The sequence below is a fragment of the Yarrowia lipolytica genome, chromosome 1E (assembly GCF_001761485.1).
Source record: "Yarrowia lipolytica chromosome 1E, complete sequence".
NCBI classification, from domain to species: Eukaryota; Fungi; Ascomycota; class Dipodascomycetes; order Dipodascales; genus Yarrowia; species Yarrowia lipolytica.
This window is the reverse complement of record NC_090774.1, coordinates 471,979-491,665: the sequence shown is the minus strand read 5'-3', so window position 1 is coordinate 491,665 and position 19,687 is coordinate 471,979. Positions and strand designations below refer to the sequence as shown.

Sequence of the window (19,687 nt, the reverse complement as noted above, 5' to 3'; positions counted from 1 at the left end):
CGCGATTGGGGGCTAACAGAGGGACAAAAAACCCCGGAAACGACACCCAGCTCTATTACAGCTCGATCACCGCCTCCACGACCAAACTTAAGCCGTCTTCTTGGCCACCTTCCTTCTGCGAGCTACTCCGTTCGTTACTTTAAACCCGAACCGGCTCCTTCCAAACACTCTATCTGGCTATCCTTGGCACACGAGAGCCAAGTCTGAAGCTGGGAAAAAAGTTTTCGAACTCGCCACCTCGCATACACTTAAGAGAGTGACGACGCATTAACAGCGTGCGATTTTGGAGTGTCTTAAGGAGACGCATAGAGACTTGTCTGAGGAGATAGTCTTATCGTTGCCACTCAGTTGGTGAACAAGAAAAAACACCACGGGACATTACAATACTCCACAGCCTAGCTTTTGGCAACCTCACGAACCACACGACTAAACGAAACACCACAAGCGGAGACCTACCGCAACACCAGATACAAGACCCCAGCGTGCGCATTCTCTCACAACCGTATCACGTCACATTAACACACACGACACACGACACACGACGACCGCATCCTCAGCATAGCTACATCGGCAAGTACACCAGTCACTTTGCCACGTCGCCACACACCCACACTTGCAACACACATAAAGGCAACTACCACCTACGGAACCTCACAACGGTAACGCCTCTTGTTTGGAGCATGCGAGAATCCAACTTTCGGTCGGTCCCTTCCAACAGGGCTTCCGTCACCATCACGACGACCCTTTACGACCGACGAGCTCTCGACTGCACCTCGGACAAGCCCCTTATCAACTCGCTCAACCACCTTACCTATCTCACATCGTCGTCAGCACGAGTGCGAGAAACACTATGTACGGATGGCGGTCTAGAACGACTAGTGGCAATTATGAAAACGTGCCAGGAGAGCAAGCATGACGACAAGCACAGCGATAAAAACCTGCTGGTGGCATGGAAATGGGCTCTAGCATTCCAGTGCTTGGTGTTTGTCGGAACTCGCGGTACCGAGGCCATTCGAAAACGCATTGTCGAGGCTGGCCTACTGCCAGTGCTCGCCACCGTGCTCGACAACTACCTGCTTATGATGGAAGATGCCAAGGCCGAACAGGAGCTCCAACGTCGACGAGCAGAGGTCGAGCAGGAGATGCAGCGACGACAGGCCGACGACAAGGACAGAAGTGACGCTGTTACTGCGTCCAACCCCTTTGGAATTTCTCTCTGCGGGTCGACTCGAGAGGTGTCTGCAGACAAGGAGCGAGAAAACACCCCGGGGCAGAGCCAGAGCCAGGGTCAGGCAGCGCGACGAGACTGTCGACTTCACAGCGCCATTTCATCAGCAGTGTCGTCTGTTTCGCGCCTATGCCGAACGCAGAGTGCAGTCCCTGACGAACCCCAAGCTGGGTCTTCCCGAGAATCGTCGTTGCAGTCGTCGTTTTCTTCGTCCATGATCGACTCTGCTTCGTCGACCTCCAGTACCACCACAACCATCATGAACAGCAGCACTACCATCACCACCCCCAGCCTCCGACAGCTGCTCAGTGAGAGTGCGATTCTCCGGTCGGGAGCCTCTGTCGAGAGCTTCGACACTGCTACCCAAAACTCGTCTCAGTCTCAGAACGACGACGCTCAGATGGTGGATACTGATACGGGCCTTGCTCTGTTTGCAGAGCGAGACGCCGACGGCGACGTGGAAATGGGATCTGATGATTTCCAGCCACGTCGATTGCAAGCATCCCAGCCTCAACAGCAGCAACAGCAGCAACAGCAGCAGCCTGCCCAGCCCGGCCAGCCTACTGTTACTGGCCAGACAGCTACCCCTCGCCCTGGTCCTGGCGTCGCCCCTGTTACTGCTCAGGGCGCCATTAGCTCCATCCAGAGCTCCATCGCCTCCATGCCACGTATTTTTGAAAACGGCATTCTGATGCCTCGAGATGACGATGTGCTATGGGCATTGGAGATTCTGGCCTATGTGTCCAAGTACAGCAGCACCAAGGAGTGCATCCAGACATGTCACTTCGTGCCTGACTTGTCTCTTCGAGACAAGAACCTGCCTCCACTTCGACGAGCCGCAGTCCCCCAGCCTCTCATGAGATCCAAGTTTGGATCTCACGAGGGAGACCCTGTTGTCAAGATTGTTGATGTGGACGATGAAGACGACTACAAGGGAAAGTCCATTTGCGTGGATGAGACTGCAGATGTTGATGGTGTTGTTGACGATCAGTTTTTGGATGACCATCGAACTCAGAAACAGCGGGAAATCACGGCCTTCCACAAGCGGGTGACACGAAAGTCTCACCGCAAGAAGACAGACTGGGAGAAGGCCTACGATACCTACGACTTCGAGTCCGAGGAAGACATTTGTGCCGAGTTTCTCGGAGAGACAATTAATGTGTTCCCTATTGTGGAGAAATTCACCATTCGGGAGTACTCCAATGAGATCCAGTACTGGGCTGGTGTCATTATGCGAAACTCGTGTCGAAAGAACGAGGCTCGTGGCGGTATTCGACAGTGCGCTCACTTTGACTGTGGCAAGTGGGAGGAATTTCCTCGTCAGTTCGCCAAATGTCGACGGTGCAAGCGAACCAAGTACTGCAGCCGAGAGTGTCAGCTTAAGGCTTGGAACTACCACAAGCACTGGTGTTCCACCAACCCTCCCAATGTGGCATCATCACGATCGGGATCGTCCGCAGTCACGTCTTCTGCAGCAAGCGTGTCTTCGGTCTCAACAGCCAGCACTGTGGCCACAGCCAGTACTGTGGCCACAGTTAATACTATGGCATCAGGCGGCACTGTAGCCTCTGGCACCGAAGGATTCCCCAACTCTCCCAACAATGCCGCATCTGCATCTTCTGCATCCACCGCCACAGTTGCTGGGGGCTCTCAGTCCACCCTCAGCAACTCGCGCCAAAGCATGTTTAGAAGTACGCGATGATGAGTTCATCTGAATCACCAAGTGTGGGTGATGCGACCTGTGGGCTTCACTGCCTTTGGATGTCGCTCCCCACGCCTCCCTTATTTATCTATTTATGGACGTGCATTCATTATTTATTCAATGTATATTACGTTACACTAGCGAAGTTTAGTAGCTATGTAAGCTGGCTCCTACTTGTTGAGAGCAAAGGCTTGTGGAAGATGTAATGGACACAGCAGTAGTCCATTGCCAAGACAGCAGGGAGGCCTGTCTATCACCACTGAACTGAACTTGATTCAGTGTTGCATACTAACACAGACATGGACATGCTATCGTGCCAAAGCAGACTATTCATAACTACAACAGGCCATAGCTTCGAGTATTAAGACAACATTAGCTAACACTGTATGTCGTACATACTACAGTACACACTGTAACACCACACACATACCCTCGACAAGTACGAATTGATACCATATAAACAAGTATCGTACAATCTACACAATACATACCATACCATGACGGGATGAATACGAAACATCTATTAAGCCCTTCATACATCGATTCGCCCGCAAAACCATTCATTACAGTGCCTGGCACACATATCTACTACTACGAGTACTTATACATGCAACAGAGTTATCTACAAGTACATTTATTGCAGAGTCGCAGACATTATAACTTATTTTTGCACACGTCGTTGGCCTCAACAAACTGTTTGTACACATCAGCCGAGATCAGGTCAAGCATATGAGCCTTTTCGGCGGCAGCGAAAAGAGCTTGCCACACGGCCTTGAACTGAGCAAGCTGTTCAGAAACAATCTTGGCGGCAGAGTCACCGTGGTAGCACACCTTGGCGACGTCCTCCAGAGCAGCTCCACGAAGCAGCTGGTCAATCACATTAACGGTGATGGAAGAGGGAAGAGTGTTGAAGGGAAGAGCTCGACCAAGCTCGTAAACTGAGGCATCTCGTCCCTTGTCAGCAGCATAGGAAAGTAGAGAGAAAAGAGTTGCTTCCAGGAGCCATCGAGTAGCTCGGGTCTGAGTGGCAGCGATACCGGACATCGCAAGGGCCAGTCGGCTGAACCGCCCTCTGTAGGTGCCACTGGTGCTGTTGACAAATCCAGCCACCTTGAGAAGAAGTGGGGAGGCAGAAGGAGCAAAGGCGGTGACAGACTGAGGGGTCAGAGGTTTGTTGTCAAGTAGCTTGTTTCTCAACAGGGATAGAATGGGGAGAGCCATAGGTTCATTTCCGAACGCCTGTAGCACCTCTCCCCACTTGGTCAGAGAGTGAGTCTTGGGGTCAATGTAGCCCTCAAGCTGAAGAAGTCGCAAAATAGTGTTTGCAAGAATCTGTGTGTTTGTTGAGAGCAGCACCTTGTGGTCAGTGGTAAGAGAAGCCTTCTTCCAGTCAGCAGAGCTGTTTGAAATGAGGTCCAACACAGACGACACATTGACAGCGCTCACGGGCTTGGAAGAAAGACCATCAAGCTTGTCGGTCTTCCAGTTAAGACCCACGTAGAGAGCAGGCTGGAACTGCGAATTGAGGCTGTGTTCGGTCTCGGGCTGCCAGAAATACACAATGTTGTACTTTTTGTAGTGATAGTATCGGTGCAGAGACTGGGTAATGAGGTTGAGACACTTGGAGTACGTATCGGGCAGCTTCTTGACAAGAGTTCGGTACTCGATATCAGCGTCACCGTCCAGGCCGGCCTCTTCAGCAGCAAAGCCAGACACGATCACAGTGAGAAGGTCAGGTCCAATGAGACCAGCATTCTGGTAGTAGATGAGTTCATCGGGGAGTCGCTGGCCCAGAAAGTCGTGTGAGTCGTTGGGCACGTCGCCAGTGTTTGGCAGAGGGCCGACATGGCCGTCAGCGTGAAGAACGGGGCAGAATTTGAATGCTGCAAATGCACGTCTGAACCGGGCGGCAAAGACGCCCTGGTCAGCGCCGTAGGTAGCCACAGCGGTGTAGATAGAGGGGTACTGGGCGAGCGAGTCGGCAGCGGTTCGGATCGGAGTAGTGGGCTGACCCATAACGTTGATAGGGTGCTCGAAGGGAGGGAAGGTGTAGTTTCCAGTGAGATCACAGCCGGCGGCCAAAGCAACCTCAACAAAAAGTTCATTAGTGAGACCGCCGAGTTCCTGCAGCAGGGCCTTCTTGTGGAGCACGCTGGCGTTCTTGTCATCCATGGTGACTAGAATCTTGTCCACATGGGGAGCCAGAAGCAGTTCTGAGGGGCCCAGAACAGCATCAATGCGTTCGGTGCTGACCAGGTAAGCCAACTGGGCCCATGCATAGTAGGGGGCGACCGAGTACTCCACATTGTTCTCCGCCAAGAGACCAGTGATGTTTCTGAACACCGCTGCGGAGGTGGTTACAGGGTTGAGACCCGAGTCATGGAAGGCTGCGAGTGTGGCATGCTCAGCCTCGGTGGATGCAGCCTCATACTGGTTCCAGGCAGCCTGTCGTCGCTGGCTTCGCATCTCAGCATGTTGGAGGTCATACTGCTTGAAGAGGTGGGGGTTGGCCGAAGCAGCCGGAAGTCCGCGGAAGACAAAATAGGGTGTAATCTTGTGGGACTTGAGGGTGGTGAGGTCCCTAAGAAGCACGTCTCGCACCTTGGGCGGCAGAGAAGATCCTCCAGTGACCACCTGAGGGTAGGTGGCTGCCAGAGCGGAAATGACAGACAAGTAGTGGTCCGCGTCAATGCCGAGAATAGAGCCATTGAGACCGGAGAGGGCCTGGGGCTTGAACAGCCGTCGCTCCGTCGCAAAGGCGTCCAGCGATTTGATCGGCATGGCGATGAGTGTTGTGACAAGCTGTACGTCTTAGGGGCTTAGTCTATGCTGTGGTGATGTAGGTGCGTGTTAAGATTTCAGCGGCTAGGGTAGGTCACGTGTGGGTGGAATTTCGGGCTGTCGGAGCGCGTTTCTGGTGCATGGAATATCCACATGTGGGCCGTTGTACTGGGGCTGACTACTTCATCTATCAATTTAATCGTGCCGAAAATATATTCTCATTATTCTCGGAACACACTGTAGACTTAGAACCTCGAGAACCTTTTTGGATACAGTATCAAGTGTGAGAACTTGGTTTGTGGTTAGATTGGGTGATGTGGTTTTAGTGGCTGTGTGTCTTGGCTGTGAGAAGCTTGGGTCTCGTACTACAAGTAGCTATGAATAATTAGTTAGGGTGGAATCGCTCAAAATACGACTACCAGAACACTCATGTTTAGGTATCCGTCTGAAAGTCGCGTATTCTACCCCCAAACACGTTCACACTTTCTTGTTCCGTGTGTGGTGGTTACCCTGCCGACTGAATGTCTATGGAGTGTGCTGGTAAGCCTTGGGCTGAAAGTGGATCTCAAAATTGATTACGAACGCGTTAGACCTGAGACATATTTAAAGAGGCAGTTGAATGGAACTGCGGCTCATCTGGCGCCGTAACCAACCAAACTGATTCCGATGTAGACGCACTTTCGCATACAAGTACAATGTATCTACATTCGTACACAGCACCACGCTGTCATCCCTTCATCTGTCACCTGCTACGAGTACATATACTGACTGTAGATTGATTGCCTTACCTTACCCCAGATGCATCCCCAGAAATGTCAAAATCATGTCCTACCAGTAGGCTAGACCGATGAGAGATGCTCACAGCAGGTGGTCAGAAATCGATTGTCCGTTCTAGATGTGGCTCAACGGATGCTAAGCTCAACCACATTTGAGTAACAATGCTGACACATACATGTAGTATATATACATACTCAGACCTCTCTCCACGGAGTCCACAGCTAAACAACAAAGTTCAGATATCAGTAATATGAAGCGCTAATTGGTGATACTAGGCCGTCGGATCCACCGAGGCATTAGATAGTTATGGCGTTTTATGTACGATTTTCACGATTTTTGTCGATTTATGATCTCATCAAACACTCTTCCAATAGCCGGCTTCAACACTTCACGTATATTATCGTCTAAGCTGCCAGGGCTCCTTGTCGACCCGAGTAACAACCGCACATACGACACAGATCAACTGCGCGCTGCTGCATAGCAGGAGAGTTTAAGTATTAGTTGAATCCTATTGGGTTGGCCTGATAAGGATCTGGCTCTGGAGCGCACGAGGAAAAAAAGACTTCAAATCAGACTATTCACCCTTTCAGATCCATCACTTTTTTTGAATTGAAAAACACCACTAACAATGTCCGTCAAGACCGTCGACATATCCACAATCAACCAGACAACTGCGGACGAGCTGCTCGAGTGCGCCTCCAGAGACGGCTTCCTGTTCGTGGAAGGATCAGGCTTCACCCAGAAGGAGGTGGACGATATGTTCAACATGTCCAAGGGGTTCTTCGCTCTTCCTCTGGAGGAAAAGAACAAGTTCCCCATTGGTGCTGAGAACCGAGGTTACAACGCTATCAACGTCGAGACCCTTGATCCCGCTACCCAAAAGAAGGGTGACCCCAAGGAGGGCTTCAACTTTGGCAAGTACATCAACGAGAAGCCAATTCAACCTATGCCCGAGTTCTTCCAGAAACCCGAGAATGCCGACATCATTGCAAACATGCAGACCAAGCTTTACAACCTCTCACAAAGAATTCTCAAACTGCTAGCCATGGGTCTCAAGATTGACGAATCTTCAGGAGGATCAAACTGGTTTGCCGACCGACACAGACGTGATTACCCATCTGGATCAATCTTCAGATTGCTTTACTATCCTGGTCAGAAGAAGGCCGATCCCGAAGACGAAATCCGGGCAGGAGCACACACAGACTACGGATCTTTGACTCTGCTTTTCCAACGAGAGGGAGAGGAAGGACTCGAGATTTTGTCCCCCGTATCTAAGAAGTGGGAGCCTGTCCCATACGTTGGACCCAAGGAGCCTGGTATGGCCCCACCTGTGGTTGTCAACATTGGAGATCTGCTCAGCTACTGGACAGCTGGTATTCTCAAGAGCACAATTCACAGAGTCAAGTTTCCAGCCAAGCTTCAGGCCGAGGGAACGGACCGATATTCGTGTGTCTTCTTCTGTCATCCCGAGGAAGAAGTAAGACTTGAACCTGTCCCCAGTGCAAAGATTGCCTCTGTAACTGGCCGAGGAGCTAACGAAGGAAAGGTCATCACCGCAGAGGAGCATCTCCAGTCTAGACTGAGTGCTACTTATGGTTGGAAGAAGTGATGATAACATGTTCAGTGCAGTAGTGTCTACTTGTAGTGTATATAATGATTGTTCTGACATTGGATAGTCTTTAATATGCATGCCTTCATATCAGTGCATGAATGTAAGATAACAGGTTCTCCTAGAGATGCTGTGCAACAACAGCGTCATAAGCCCCCTTCCATACCTCGTCGTATGGTAAGTATATTCTAATTGTCTATTCTACTATACATAGTTGTAGTCTATTTAAAAGGGAACGCCCTCAAACCACTTGACCCACTTCATGGTCTGTTCCATGAACATGAGGGTCAAAATGGTGTGGGGTGCAATTCGCAGTAGATGGGCCCCGAAACCCTTATACAGAGCAAACGGTCCCTCGATGGACACGGTCTTCATCAGACAGTCAAAGGGATTCTTGTACATGTTGCCTTTCTGGTTGTACATTCGGGTCATGAGAACGTCCCAGGGGTTCATGACGACAGCAACTCCGAGACCAGACATGGCAGATGCAACCAGATGGGTGGAGGCTCCGGGATCGGTGATGTGGTGCTTGAGCAGAAGCTCCTTGGCCCAGTTATAGATGGGGAGCTGGACAGAAGATCCAGCACCAGTTCTCAGAATAGCAGCGTCAACTCCTCGGTACAGACCCTTGAAGCCCTCTGCTCCGTAGATCTGTCGGAATCCGTCGCCGATGGACTTGTAGTAGGTCTGCGCTCCGACCTTGAATGCAGGAGAGTAAGACTGCTGTCGAGTCTTGATCAGGTAGAAGGGGGATCCGGCCACGGCTCCCATGATACCAGAGATGGCACCAGAGGCCACGTTGAGACCAACGGGGTTCTCTTTGTTCAGATCAATGTTGCAAACGTTGGCAATCACCTTTCTGGTGGGCTCATACAAGCCCAGTCGGCAACCATTGAGACCGATCTGATAGACGTATGCACTGAAGAGTCCGGACTGGAGACCCTTGATTCCCTCGGACTTGTAGATCTTCACCAGAGCCTGTAGGGGGCTTGTGTAGACCTTCTTGGCCTCTCCTCGAGCAGCCAGCTCTCCCTGCAGCTGCATTCGGGTCTTCACCAACTCGATCGGGTTAGTGACTGTGACGGCTCCACAGGCAGCGATAGCACCCGCCACAAATCCGCCGAGAGTGGAGATTTGCTTGGGTGGCTGTTTCTTTTGCTTATCCAGAATAACGGCCATGGTGTGTGTGTAGTGTGTAGCGTGAAAGTGGAAGTCGTCGAGGTTTTATTACTTCGGACTTGCTTTCCTGATCTGGTGAGCGGAACCGGAGTTAACGGAAAGAAGGGTCTGTGTCGTTAGAAGAGGTGAACTAGACGTGTCAAGTCCTTGGGTGATGCGTCGGGAAGATGGGTGCGAGTGAATAAGATGCTAAGAAGCGCTTCGGGTTTCGATAATTTAGGTCCGTGCCAACTTGCATCATTTTTCACCACCCAAGCTTTACTTTGTCTGGGGGTGACTCTTAGGCTCTAACTATGGTTGCAGCGTTATGATAGGCGATGTCGGCAACCGGAGATAGCGGTACGGCATAGTAAGGGGGCCGATGCCGCTTGCCAGAGGTATGCGATATCGGGGGTCGTATTGGTAATGGTTGTTATTAGTTCCGGTTGTCTGATGGAGCCTATAATTTTCCATTTAGAACCTTTAATCCACCGCTTGTTTTTTCCCCATTTCTTTGACATGGCTCATTGTTCCTTTTTTTCCCTTGTATAGCCGGAAGACCGTTGTTAGTTCTACTTGTAAAATGTATGTACGTACAGGATGTACTGTACACTGTCTGGCACTTTCAGCCCTGTCAAGTGACATGCAAGCTTTCTTATGGAAAAGGCCTCCTGTGACACACAAATGAGTTAATTATTATCAGTCTGTAAATTATGTAGTAGAGAATCAACTCCGGAAGTAGTTCTTTTCTTTATCCCCACGCATGCAGCTTTCCTACCTCTTCCTGTAGCTCTGAGTGTTTGAATTCCTGAAGTCGCAAAAATGCCGTCGTTTCCCCACACTTGAAGCGACATATAGTGTGTCCAGTAACCGAAAAAAACACCGAGAAATGCATAACTCTATTTATTCCGAAACCCTGGATCGCGACCATCGAGAGTGTGCAGCCTGTGGAAGAGCAACTGCGTTCGACTCTCCATTGGTACATGATTAAGTAGACATTTCGATCTAAGCCTCACAGACAACGCGTTGGGAGGACCGAAGGAGTTACCGTACTTGTACTTACTGTACACGCAGGCACATCGAGAGGTTGAGTGAGTCAAATATTATTCACAATTTACGAACGGTACATACATCGTGGGGGCCTTGCGAGTAAATCCATACAAGAAAGGATGTTCAAGCACATGGCTCTTTTAGATGATGTATCAGGGGTCATAGAGACAAGTGCGAACAGTAATGTAGCTGTTGGGTTCTCCCTCTAACTAAACTGGCTATGGCTGAGCTGAATGACCAGCTATAAGGCAACTGAGATTCTTGCCTTCAAAACCCCGACGTCTATAACGCCTATTACAAGCATCCGAAAGAGATGCTTGTAGCTAATGATAGCGACGATTATTTTACTTGAAAAAACACACGGAAGCTCAAATATAACAGGGAGACATACAGGCGACTTTCTCATCGCCCCAATGAAGTAAAGCTCCATACTCAAAAGGTCCCAATCGTTACAGCACTCGCACTCAAACGTCTCTGTGGGGTGCATATTCACATGCAGAAATTGGACTACGATACAACTCTAAAGGACTTCAAACATCATCTCCAACTGTGCTCATCTCATCTTCTATCGATTAGCACACCATGTCCTTCATCCTCAATCACCTCAACGAAACTACCCTCAACGTCCAGGGTGACGAGGGTGTCCAGTTCTCCATTGTCGGCGGCCTGGGCACTTTGGCCTCTGCTTACGCCTCGTATCTCATGTGTACCCGGGTGCCTACTTCTAACAAGACTTGGCTTGCTGCCACAGTTGCATCTCTGTTCATCTCAATTGGCAACCAGTACCAGTGTCAGTTCACTCCCGGGTCCCCCGCCAACTCGTCTTACATTGGTCGACTTCCCTGGACCGTTCTGCGAGTAGCCTTCCTGGCAGTGGTCTATGGTCAGCTCAACCTTGGAGGCACCAAGTTTACATGGGCTGCTGGAAATCCTCTGCACATCCCTGTTCTTTTCCTGGCCAGCTATGTGCTCAACGAGGTCGGAAATGTCCTTCGAAAGCCCATTCCCAAGCCTGTCGTGAAAGACGAGTAAATCTTCACCATCTTTATATAATGACAATGCACGACAACGATTCGATTGGTCAGTAGATCTCGATTAAGTCCGTTCACCAGACAAGTCTCCAAAATCAGCTGGAAGCGGTGGCATGATGGGACCATCAGGACCTCTCTCAATGTCCTCAATCTGGTTCCAAAATGACAAGCTGCCTTGATCACGATCAAAGGGAGGTCTGCACCCTGCAGCTTCTACAGCGCGAATGAACTTCTCAACAATTGCTAGTCGCAATATCGGAGGGTACACCTTGTCATGGTACAGAACTGTGTCGGTGAAGTTGGTGTCGAATCGTAACCTCTCGATTTTGTGACAACTGTCTGCCTCAATGAAGTAGTAGAGAAAGGACTGGTCGTAGAGCAAAAGGCTGGCAAGAGTAACTTCGTGGGCCTTGAGATACTCGGCTAGCTGGGGGTAGAACTGCTGATACAGATCCCGCCTCCAGTTGCGAAACACAGTGCCCACAGGCAACCCTATCCACGGAGTTATATCCTCGTAGTACGATACAGAAAATTGTTTGATTGCTGGGAAGTTTTTTCGGTTGAAGAACATCGTTGTGACTGCTGAGTCGAAATGAACATGCTGGATCAGGGGCGCACATGTTAGTAGAGGGGGAACGTAGCCTGCAGAGTAGTAGACGTCTTTCCAGATGTCAGTTGCCAGCAGTTCATAGAGGTGTTTGTTGACACATGTTAATCGAGACAGGTCCTTGAAGTCGAGAAAAGTCGCCACTAGTGTAATCAGTTCGGGTGGGAGTTGCATGATCTAGCAAAGTGTGGCGGTTGATGTTGAACTTGCAAGTATTTACCTCGTTATGCATGTTGGAAAGTGCTTGTAATTAAGAGGCGATAGGTGTGATGCTGGGCCACAGTAGAGATGGATACCCGGCTTGGTAGCTTGCACTAAAACAAGTGACTTTAGTAAATACTGTTCTGTCAAATAGGCCCACTCCACCTCGGTAGCCGTAATACTGCCCGACCCACCCGCTCCATATTTCAACTAATGTAAGTAACACTGTGCGATTCGTAAGGAACATCTGGACACAGGGCTCATCCAGTCACGACTCAATATCCAGAAGTTCTCTTAAATGCCTTTTCGTTTCAAAACTATTGCCCTTACATCACACATCCCCTCAATATTCGTCACACCTCTTTCAACCATCCCGTCCGAACTCCCAAACTTAAGGTTCTGAAAGTCCAAGAAATCATCACGATCTGGAACTACAGGATATACTGTCTCACAGTAGCACGACATGCACATTTTCAAGAATCTGACAGAGCCGACCGCCGTCACTCACAGTCTGTCGTGCAACTTCACCGGCGAGAGGAACCTGGTGCTAGTCAAGGGCTCGCAGCTGCTCCAGATCTTCCGATACAAGGACGACATCCCTACCAAGGATGAAGCTCCTCGACTCGAGCTCATCACCGAATACTACCTCGATGGAACCGTCACGGGCGTGACCCGAATAAAGACAATCGACAACTACGATTTGGATTCGCTCTACATCTCTGTCAAGCATGCCAAGGCCGTGATTGTTGCATGGAATGCTAGCAGTTTCACCATCGACACCAAATCGCTGCATTACTACGAAAAAGGCTTGGTCGAGAGCAACTTCTTCGAGCCCGAGTGCTCGTCTGTTGCTGTATCAGATGAGGCGAACTCGTTCTACACCTGTCTGCTGTTCCAGAATGATCGAATGGCGTTTCTGCCTATTATCGAGAAGGGTCTTGATGACGATGAGATGCCAGAAAGTGGCCAGGTATTTGATCCCTCCTTCATTGTTAAGGCATCGAGGCTCGATAAACGTATCGAGAACGTGATGGATATCTGCTTCCTTCACGAGTACCGAGAAACGACAATGGGTATCCTTTTTCAGCCCAAGAGAGCATGGGTGGGTATGAAGAATATTCTCAAGGACACGGTGAGCTACGCTATCGTCAGTGTCGACGTCCATCAGAAGAACTCCACCGTAATTGGTACCTTGAATGGCCTGCCAGTGGATGCCCAGAAGGTCATTCCTCTGCCTGCTCCTCTTGGTGGCTCACTTATCATCTGCGCCAACACCATTCTCTACATCGACTCCTCGGCTAGTTACACAGGTGTCATGGTCAACAACACACATCGACAAAACTCTGATCTCATCGTATCGAGGGACCAGTCGACTCTTGACCTGCGACTGGAAGGTGCTGAGGTCTGCTTCATCCAGGAGTTGGGCAATACCGCCCTCTTGGTGACAGAAGATGGCCAGTTTTTCAGTCTGCTGTTCAACAAGGATGGTAGACGTGTGGCTAGTCTCGAACTGCGACCTATTGAGCCAGACAACTTCATCCTATCCCAGCCTTCCTCTGTTGCAGCTGGGCCTGATGGAACTATTTTCCTTGGATCTCGAGCTGGAGATTCGCTCTTAGTCAAGTGGTACCATGGTGAGCCAGAAAGTCAGCCCGAGGAGACTCTAGATGACGGAAACGAGTCTGACGATGATCTTTATGGCGGTGACACAGCTCAAACAGAGGACACTACCAATCGTCCATTGAAGCTACGTCTGGCCGACCGCATGCTTGGTATGGGACCCATGCAATCGCTGGCTTTGGGCAAGAATAGAGGCAGTCAAGGTGTTGAGTTTGTCACTACTACAGGTGTCGGTGCAAACTCTGCTCTGGCCATTCTCACAAGCGCACTGATGCCATACAAACGCAAGTCCTTGTATAAGGACATGCCGGGAGGCCAGTTCTGGTCAGTACCCGTGCGTTTTGAGGAGGAAGGGGAGGTTGCCAAATCTCGAACTTATGTTGTCTCGTCTGACAGTGAGAACTCATATCTGTACTATGTTGATGCCGCTGGGGTTATTGAAGACGTTTCTCTCAGTACCAAGAAGAAGAAGACCAAGAAGCATTTTGTTTCGAATGTCACCACAATCTTTTCTTCTTCAATGCTGGATTCGGCGCTCCTCCAGGTCTGTTTGGAAACTGTCAACATTTACGACGCCAAGATCGGACAGCCCCACAAATACTCCCTGCCCCAAGGTACTACAGCCGTGGAGGCTCGTGTACTGGGCAACTACGTGCTTGTGTTGCTGTCTGATGGCCAGGTGAAGATATTGGAGGCCGTGAGCATCAACAAGAGACCATTCTTGAAGGCTGCGCAGGTCTCTATCGAGCCTGCCAGTGAGTCCAAGGCCATCGGTATCTACGCCACTGACTCCTCCCTTACTTTCGGTGCACCAAGCAAGAAACGTACACGCCAGGGATCTCCCGCTCAAGACTCGCGACCTGTTGTTGTTGTGTGCTACGCGGATGGGTCTCTTCTGCTCCAAGGTCTGAATTCCGACGATCGTCTCATTCTAGATGCTTCTGATCTGTCTGGCTTCATCAAAGAGAAGGACGGTCAGCTCTATGATGCCCCTCTTGAACTTGTGGACATCGCATTGAGTCCCCTTGGAGACGATCATATTCTTCGGGACTACCTGGTTCTCCTCACTCCTCAGCAGCTTGTCGTTTATGAGCCTTATCACTACAATGACAAGCTGAGGTTCCGAAAGATCTTCCTTGAGCGAACCCCTACAATCAACTCCGATAGACGACTTACCCAAGTCCCTCTTATTAACGGAAAACACACACTTGGAGTGACTGGTGAAACCGCGTACATCTTAGTCAAGACTTTGCATACTTCTCCGCGACTAATCGAGTTCGGTGAGACTAAGGGCGCAGTTGCTTTCACTTCCTGGGACGGAAAATTTGCTTACTTGACGCAAGCGGGAGAGGTGGCCGAGTGCAGATTCGACCCTAGCTTTTCTCTCGAGACCAATTGGCCCGTGAAGCATGTCCAGCTCTGCGGAGAGACCATTTCCAAAGTCACATATCACGAGACCATGGACGTTTATGTCATTGCTACTCACAAGACAGTTCCCCATGTTGTCCGTGATGAAGACGACGAGGTGATCGAGAGTCTTACACCAGACATCATGCCTGCCACTACCTATCAGGGTGCCATTCGCATCGTCAACCCTTATTCGTGGACTGTCATTGACTCCTATGAGTTCGAGATGCCCGCTGAAGCGGCCCTCTGTTGCGAGTCTGTCAAGTTGTCCATCTCTGATAGAAAGTCACAAAAGCGGGAGGTGGTGGCTGTCGGAACCTCCATTCTTAGAGGTGAGGATCTCGCTGCTCGAGGTGCTCTGTACCTCTTTGATGTCATTGAGATTGTTCCTGAGAAGGAACGACCCGAGACCAATAGACGACTCAAGAAGCTGGTTCAGGACCGTGTCCGTGGGGCCTTCACTGCTGTCTGCGAGGTATCTGGTCGTCTTCTAGCTGTCCAGGGCCAGAAGCTGCTTGTACAGGCTCTTCAGGATGACCTTACCCTCGTTCCTGTTGCTTTCCTCGATATGCAGACTTACGTGGCCGTTGCCAAGAGTCTGAACTCCATGCTTCTGCTCGGTGATGCCACCCGATCTGTCCAGTTTGTCGGGTTCTCCATGGACCCGTACCAGATGATCCCGTTCGCCCGTGACCTGCAGAGGGTGTTGGTTACCACCTGTGACTTTGCTATCGAGGGTGAGAACCTGACATTTGTTGTGGCTGATCTCCAGAAACGACTGCACATCCTCGAGTACGACCCCGATGACCCTCAGTCGTACTCTGGAGCCCGTCTCCTGAGACGTTCTGTATTCTACTCTGGAAAGGTGATCGATTCCTCGGCCATGGTACCCATAAACGAGGATCGATTCATGGTGATTGGTGTGTGCAGTGATGGATCAGTGACTGACGTCGTCCCTTGCCCTGAAGATGCCTACAGACGTCTCTATGCCATCCAGACTCAGATCACCGACAAGGAAGCCCACGTCTGTGGGTTACATCCTAGAGCCTACAGGTACGATCCCATCTTGCCTGGCACTGGAAACAGTCCCCACAGACCTATTCTTGATGGCCACACCTTGATTCGATTTGCTAACCTGCCCCGAAACAAGCAGAACGTGTATGCTAACCGTCTGGGTCAGCGATATCAGCAGTTGATCTGGAAGGACCTTGAGCTCATCTCTGACCTGTTCAAGAAATGTATTTGAGTCTGTCAATGACACAATAATGTATATTTTAATATTAGTGTATTTTTAGATAAGTTGTAGTTACAGTATTGTAGCTACAGTACATACCAGTTGCCAGGCTAAGCAGCTGTCGACAAATAGCACCATCCTAAGTGAGAACAGAACACCCCACTCTTTTCAGTTGTAGAGATATACCAGCGGGCACCATGGACCGTATGTAGACTGTTGGTCATAAGCATACCCAACAACGTAGAACATGCTACAGTACTTCCCCAACGTGGCTTTACACTGCCGAGTTGCCGATCTGGTGGAACAGAGCATCGCCCTCCAGATCTATACTTCGCTGGGTACCCCCGGGAAAGAGAACATTAGAACGTAAGGCAAACAGATAGGAGGCTACTGTATAGTACATACTGTGAAAAACGCATTCCATACAAACAGACCTTATCCCTATTCCCCGTCAAAGCTATCCAATACGTATACTGTATATGATCAAGCTGATTGAAAATCTGCGATAAGCTAACTACCAAGTTGGCTGGAAATTCCAATGTACTGGGTATTTCTATATCCCGTTGTTAATAGAAGCAGACTAAGATTGATTCACGAAAGGAGCCAACCGCGTTAGAAAGAAATCCACGCTTCGCTTTCGTATCGAAAAACGCGCCTTGTTACGTCATCAGGTGTCGATGCCACCCCCCGCCATACAGTTCGATGAGTGCATATGTACGCAACCTGCATAACCTTCGTCACCAAATCAAAACTTCTTAACCAGAAACCATCTTCGACATGGCTACTCGGAAAGCTGCCAAGACCAAGGCCAATGGCCCGGCTCACGTTCCCAGTGGACCTTCTCAGGTTCTAGCAGTTGTCTACGGTACGCTTTTGCTGGTGTACCTGCGGTTCATCTTCTCCGCTGGCATCACACATGACCCTGCTAAGGTCATGACACAGGCACTTCCCGGTCTGCTGCTGTTACATATGGGCTACTGCGTTGTTGTGTTGGGTAACAAGCCTGGCCGAAAGATCGGAACCGATGTGTCTACTGCTATGATTGCTGCTGCGTTGTCAGTGTTCTTCTCGGTAATCATCTTCGGCCTTCTCGTGTTGTTTGGAGCTCCTGCTATCTCCTTGGTCCACAACACGTTCGTCTGTGCCATGCACATGTCAATTCTGGCGGTGCTACCTCTCTTCTTCACATATCACCTCGACTCCAAGGTGTGGGCAGACATCATCGCTATGCGACGTCCTCTGGACCACGTCTATGCAGCGTCCGTGTGTACCCTCATCGGCGCCTGGCTGGGAGCTATTCCCATTCCTTACGACTGGGACCGACCCTGGCAGCAGTGGCCCATCACAATTTTGGCTGGTGCCTACCTGGGCTATTTTGTCGGCACTCTTGGTGGCATCGCGTTGGAGCTAACCAAGTCTCTGTGTTCGAAGACGAAGAAGACAGAGTAAGATGGATATGACACAATTGGCAATCTAGGGGTCGATAGAGGCCTCTTTTGGCATTATAATGAAAAATACGGAAAGTATACGCAAGAATAGAGGATGTAGACCCTTATTTGGGTACGACGATACGAGAAGATGACCCGAAGATGTGACTGTTACGTTATCAGATACAATTGTATGGATGAAGGTCGTTCTTGATGACTTGGTTAAAACACGTAGGCTGTTTCTTCAAGGTCAATTACTCCAACCTATCCTATAGCCAATGAAAGCTGTTAGTAACTCCGCACAAGCTGGCTCGTCGTGCTACAGTACGAGAATTACTGTAGGTAGGTACCTATTATAGTCAGAAAAGCCGCCGCTATACAATAGAAACTGCTACAATCTTCACGCTAGTCTACTCATTATTGATGGGTTTCAGGTCTTACACTGTGTGTAAGCACAACTTCATACGAACTAATAGGTAGAGAATCCAGCCGTCAGATGCTTGTAAATCGGGCTTAACTTTGGCCAATATAATATTGGCGAATGAGGCTGAAGAGGAAGAATTCACACAGAATTTCATGCCGTTACGGGCATTGTTTTGTTTTCCAGGCATTAGTGTGGCGCTACTGTAGAGGTCTGTTTGCACAGATGTACATACTGTAGGTCATTACTGTTTGGAAGCACTGCTCACGGCTGCACGACCAGCCGGCCATCATCTTGTAAAAAGACACAGACACTCATTCTCATTTCCTTAGCCGCCACAAGTAGTTATGAGTTCTGCCTGCAACTCCGTATGAATCATGTGAGACAGACAGCCGGGTCAGGATGGAATACACCCAGTGTAGAGGCACAATGATGGACAAGGTTGATTTATTCTATCATAGGAGTATTAAAGCGCGCCACACGGCTGATATTTGTTCCATAGTATCACAGTGAGTGAAATATGGGTCATCAGTTCTTGGATATAACTACGTTCCCAGAAGGCATGCCTATTTGAACAGGCGCATGCTTGGCACATTCTTGGCCACATTTACAGAAGCAACCAGATCTTCAGCTCGTTCTCATTGCGCGTACGACTCATAATACAGGTGTCGCGCTGCACTCAAAATAAAAAGTAACCGCAGCGGCCGGTTCTGAAAGTTGCCGAGGGTCAACCTCCAAAAGATCCCCTGGCCGTTCAATTTACTGTAGTTCCTTGTGCTCTGGTTTTTCGACAGGAAGTCAAACTCAAGTTTTTTTCGTATTGGGTGAAACCCATCTTGTAGCTAAAAGTAGATGCAGAGGCGTGAAACCAAGCAGATGGCAGGTCCTAAAATGGGCTCACAGACCACACCAGAACAAAAAAGCACGTGGGCGAGCTCGGTATCACATTCCAATGTCCTGTAGCTCTTCGCACGACCGCGTCGTGTCTCCTTTGGGCGATCTTCTCTCCTTTCTGTCACCTAATCTCCTCGAAGGTTGTCGTACATTCCTTCTGTACACTCCCCCATTGTGCCTTTCAGCCCTGCTACCTTTGTAACTCTAACATCTGCCAAGTCCAGTAGCGAGAAGTCGGTCTAGGCATGGAAAACATATTCTGGGTTGTCTGTCAAGGCAAACCGGACATCATATGGGTATTTTAGTCCCCCCAGAGAGGTGTTTTCAATACTCTCAACAGCCTAAAGAGCTTACCCAGCGTCCAAGGACAATCTCCACCCAACGTAAAACAAAATACACCTGGTCTCCTTGTGGCGTCCTGCATGATAGTCCTTTGTCTCAACTGTACCCAAGCCAATTGAAAACAGCTACTTGCAGTAGGACACTAACGTCTTTGTTCCTTGCGTCGCGTTACCGCGATAGTACCTATATACAACTGTA

At 49.7% G+C, this 19,687-nt stretch overlaps 9 protein-coding genes across 9 annotated transcripts; 5 read left to right on the top strand and 4 right to left on the bottom strand.

The window, feature by feature from the left end:
* Positions 1–331: 331 nt before the first annotated feature.
* Positions 332–626, bottom strand: YALI1_E04910g (uncharacterized protein; the record flags this gene model as incomplete). Its single annotated transcript, XM_068282899.1, has 2 exons — positions 332–493; positions 537–626. 2 exons carry the CDS (start codon positions 624–626, stop codon positions 332–334), a joined length of 252 nt encoding a protein of 83 aa, XP_068139000.1.
* A 54-nt stretch (positions 627–680) lies between these two features.
* YALI1_E04909g (uncharacterized protein) lies at positions 681–2,930 on the top strand (the record flags this gene model as incomplete). Its single annotated transcript, XM_503528.3, has 1 exon — positions 681–2,930. One exon carries the CDS (start codon positions 681–683, stop codon positions 2,928–2,930), a length of 2,250 nt encoding a protein of 749 aa, XP_503528.1.
* Positions 2,931–3,584: 654 nt separating this feature from the next.
* On the bottom strand, positions 3,585–5,711 carry YALI1_E04859g (uncharacterized protein; the record flags this gene model as incomplete). The annotated part of the gene is made up of 1 exon (XM_503527.3): positions 3,585–5,711. One exon carries the CDS (start codon positions 5,709–5,711, stop codon positions 3,585–3,587), a length of 2,127 nt encoding a protein of 708 aa, XP_503527.1.
* Positions 5,712–7,116: 1,405 nt separating this feature from the next.
* Positions 7,117–8,097, top strand: YALI1_E04845g (uncharacterized protein; the record flags this gene model as incomplete). Its single annotated transcript, XM_503526.1, has 1 exon — positions 7,117–8,097. The coding sequence occupies one exon, from the start codon at positions 7,117–7,119 to the stop codon at positions 8,095–8,097; it is 981 nt and encodes a 326-aa protein (XP_503526.1).
* A 225-nt stretch (positions 8,098–8,322) lies between these two features.
* On the bottom strand, positions 8,323–9,276 carry YALI1_E04823g (uncharacterized protein; the record flags this gene model as incomplete). The annotated part of the gene is made up of 1 exon (XM_503525.1): positions 8,323–9,276. One exon carries the CDS (start codon positions 9,274–9,276, stop codon positions 8,323–8,325), a length of 954 nt encoding a protein of 317 aa, XP_503525.1.
* Positions 9,277–10,887: 1,611 nt separating this feature from the next.
* YALI1_E04807g (uncharacterized protein) lies at positions 10,888–11,337 on the top strand (the record flags this gene model as incomplete). The annotated part of the gene is made up of 1 exon (XM_503524.3): positions 10,888–11,337. One exon carries the CDS (start codon positions 10,888–10,890, stop codon positions 11,335–11,337), a length of 450 nt encoding a protein of 149 aa, XP_503524.1.
* A 63-nt stretch (positions 11,338–11,400) lies between these two features.
* YALI1_E04795g (uncharacterized protein) lies at positions 11,401–12,117 on the bottom strand (the record flags this gene model as incomplete). The annotated part of the gene is made up of 1 exon (XM_503523.3): positions 11,401–12,117. The coding sequence occupies one exon, from the start codon at positions 12,115–12,117 to the stop codon at positions 11,401–11,403; it is 717 nt and encodes a 238-aa protein (XP_503523.1).
* A 490-nt stretch (positions 12,118–12,607) lies between these two features.
* On the top strand, positions 12,608–16,417 carry YALI1_E04790g (uncharacterized protein; the record flags this gene model as incomplete). The annotated part of the gene is made up of 1 exon (XM_503522.3): positions 12,608–16,417. One exon carries the CDS (start codon positions 12,608–12,610, stop codon positions 16,415–16,417), a length of 3,810 nt encoding a protein of 1,269 aa, XP_503522.3.
* A 765-nt stretch (positions 16,418–17,182) lies between these two features.
* Positions 17,183–17,854, top strand: YALI1_E04744g (uncharacterized protein; the record flags this gene model as incomplete). Its single annotated transcript, XM_503521.3, has 1 exon — positions 17,183–17,854. One exon carries the CDS (start codon positions 17,183–17,185, stop codon positions 17,852–17,854), a length of 672 nt encoding a protein of 223 aa, XP_503521.3.
* Positions 17,855–19,687: the final 1,833 nt, after the last annotated feature.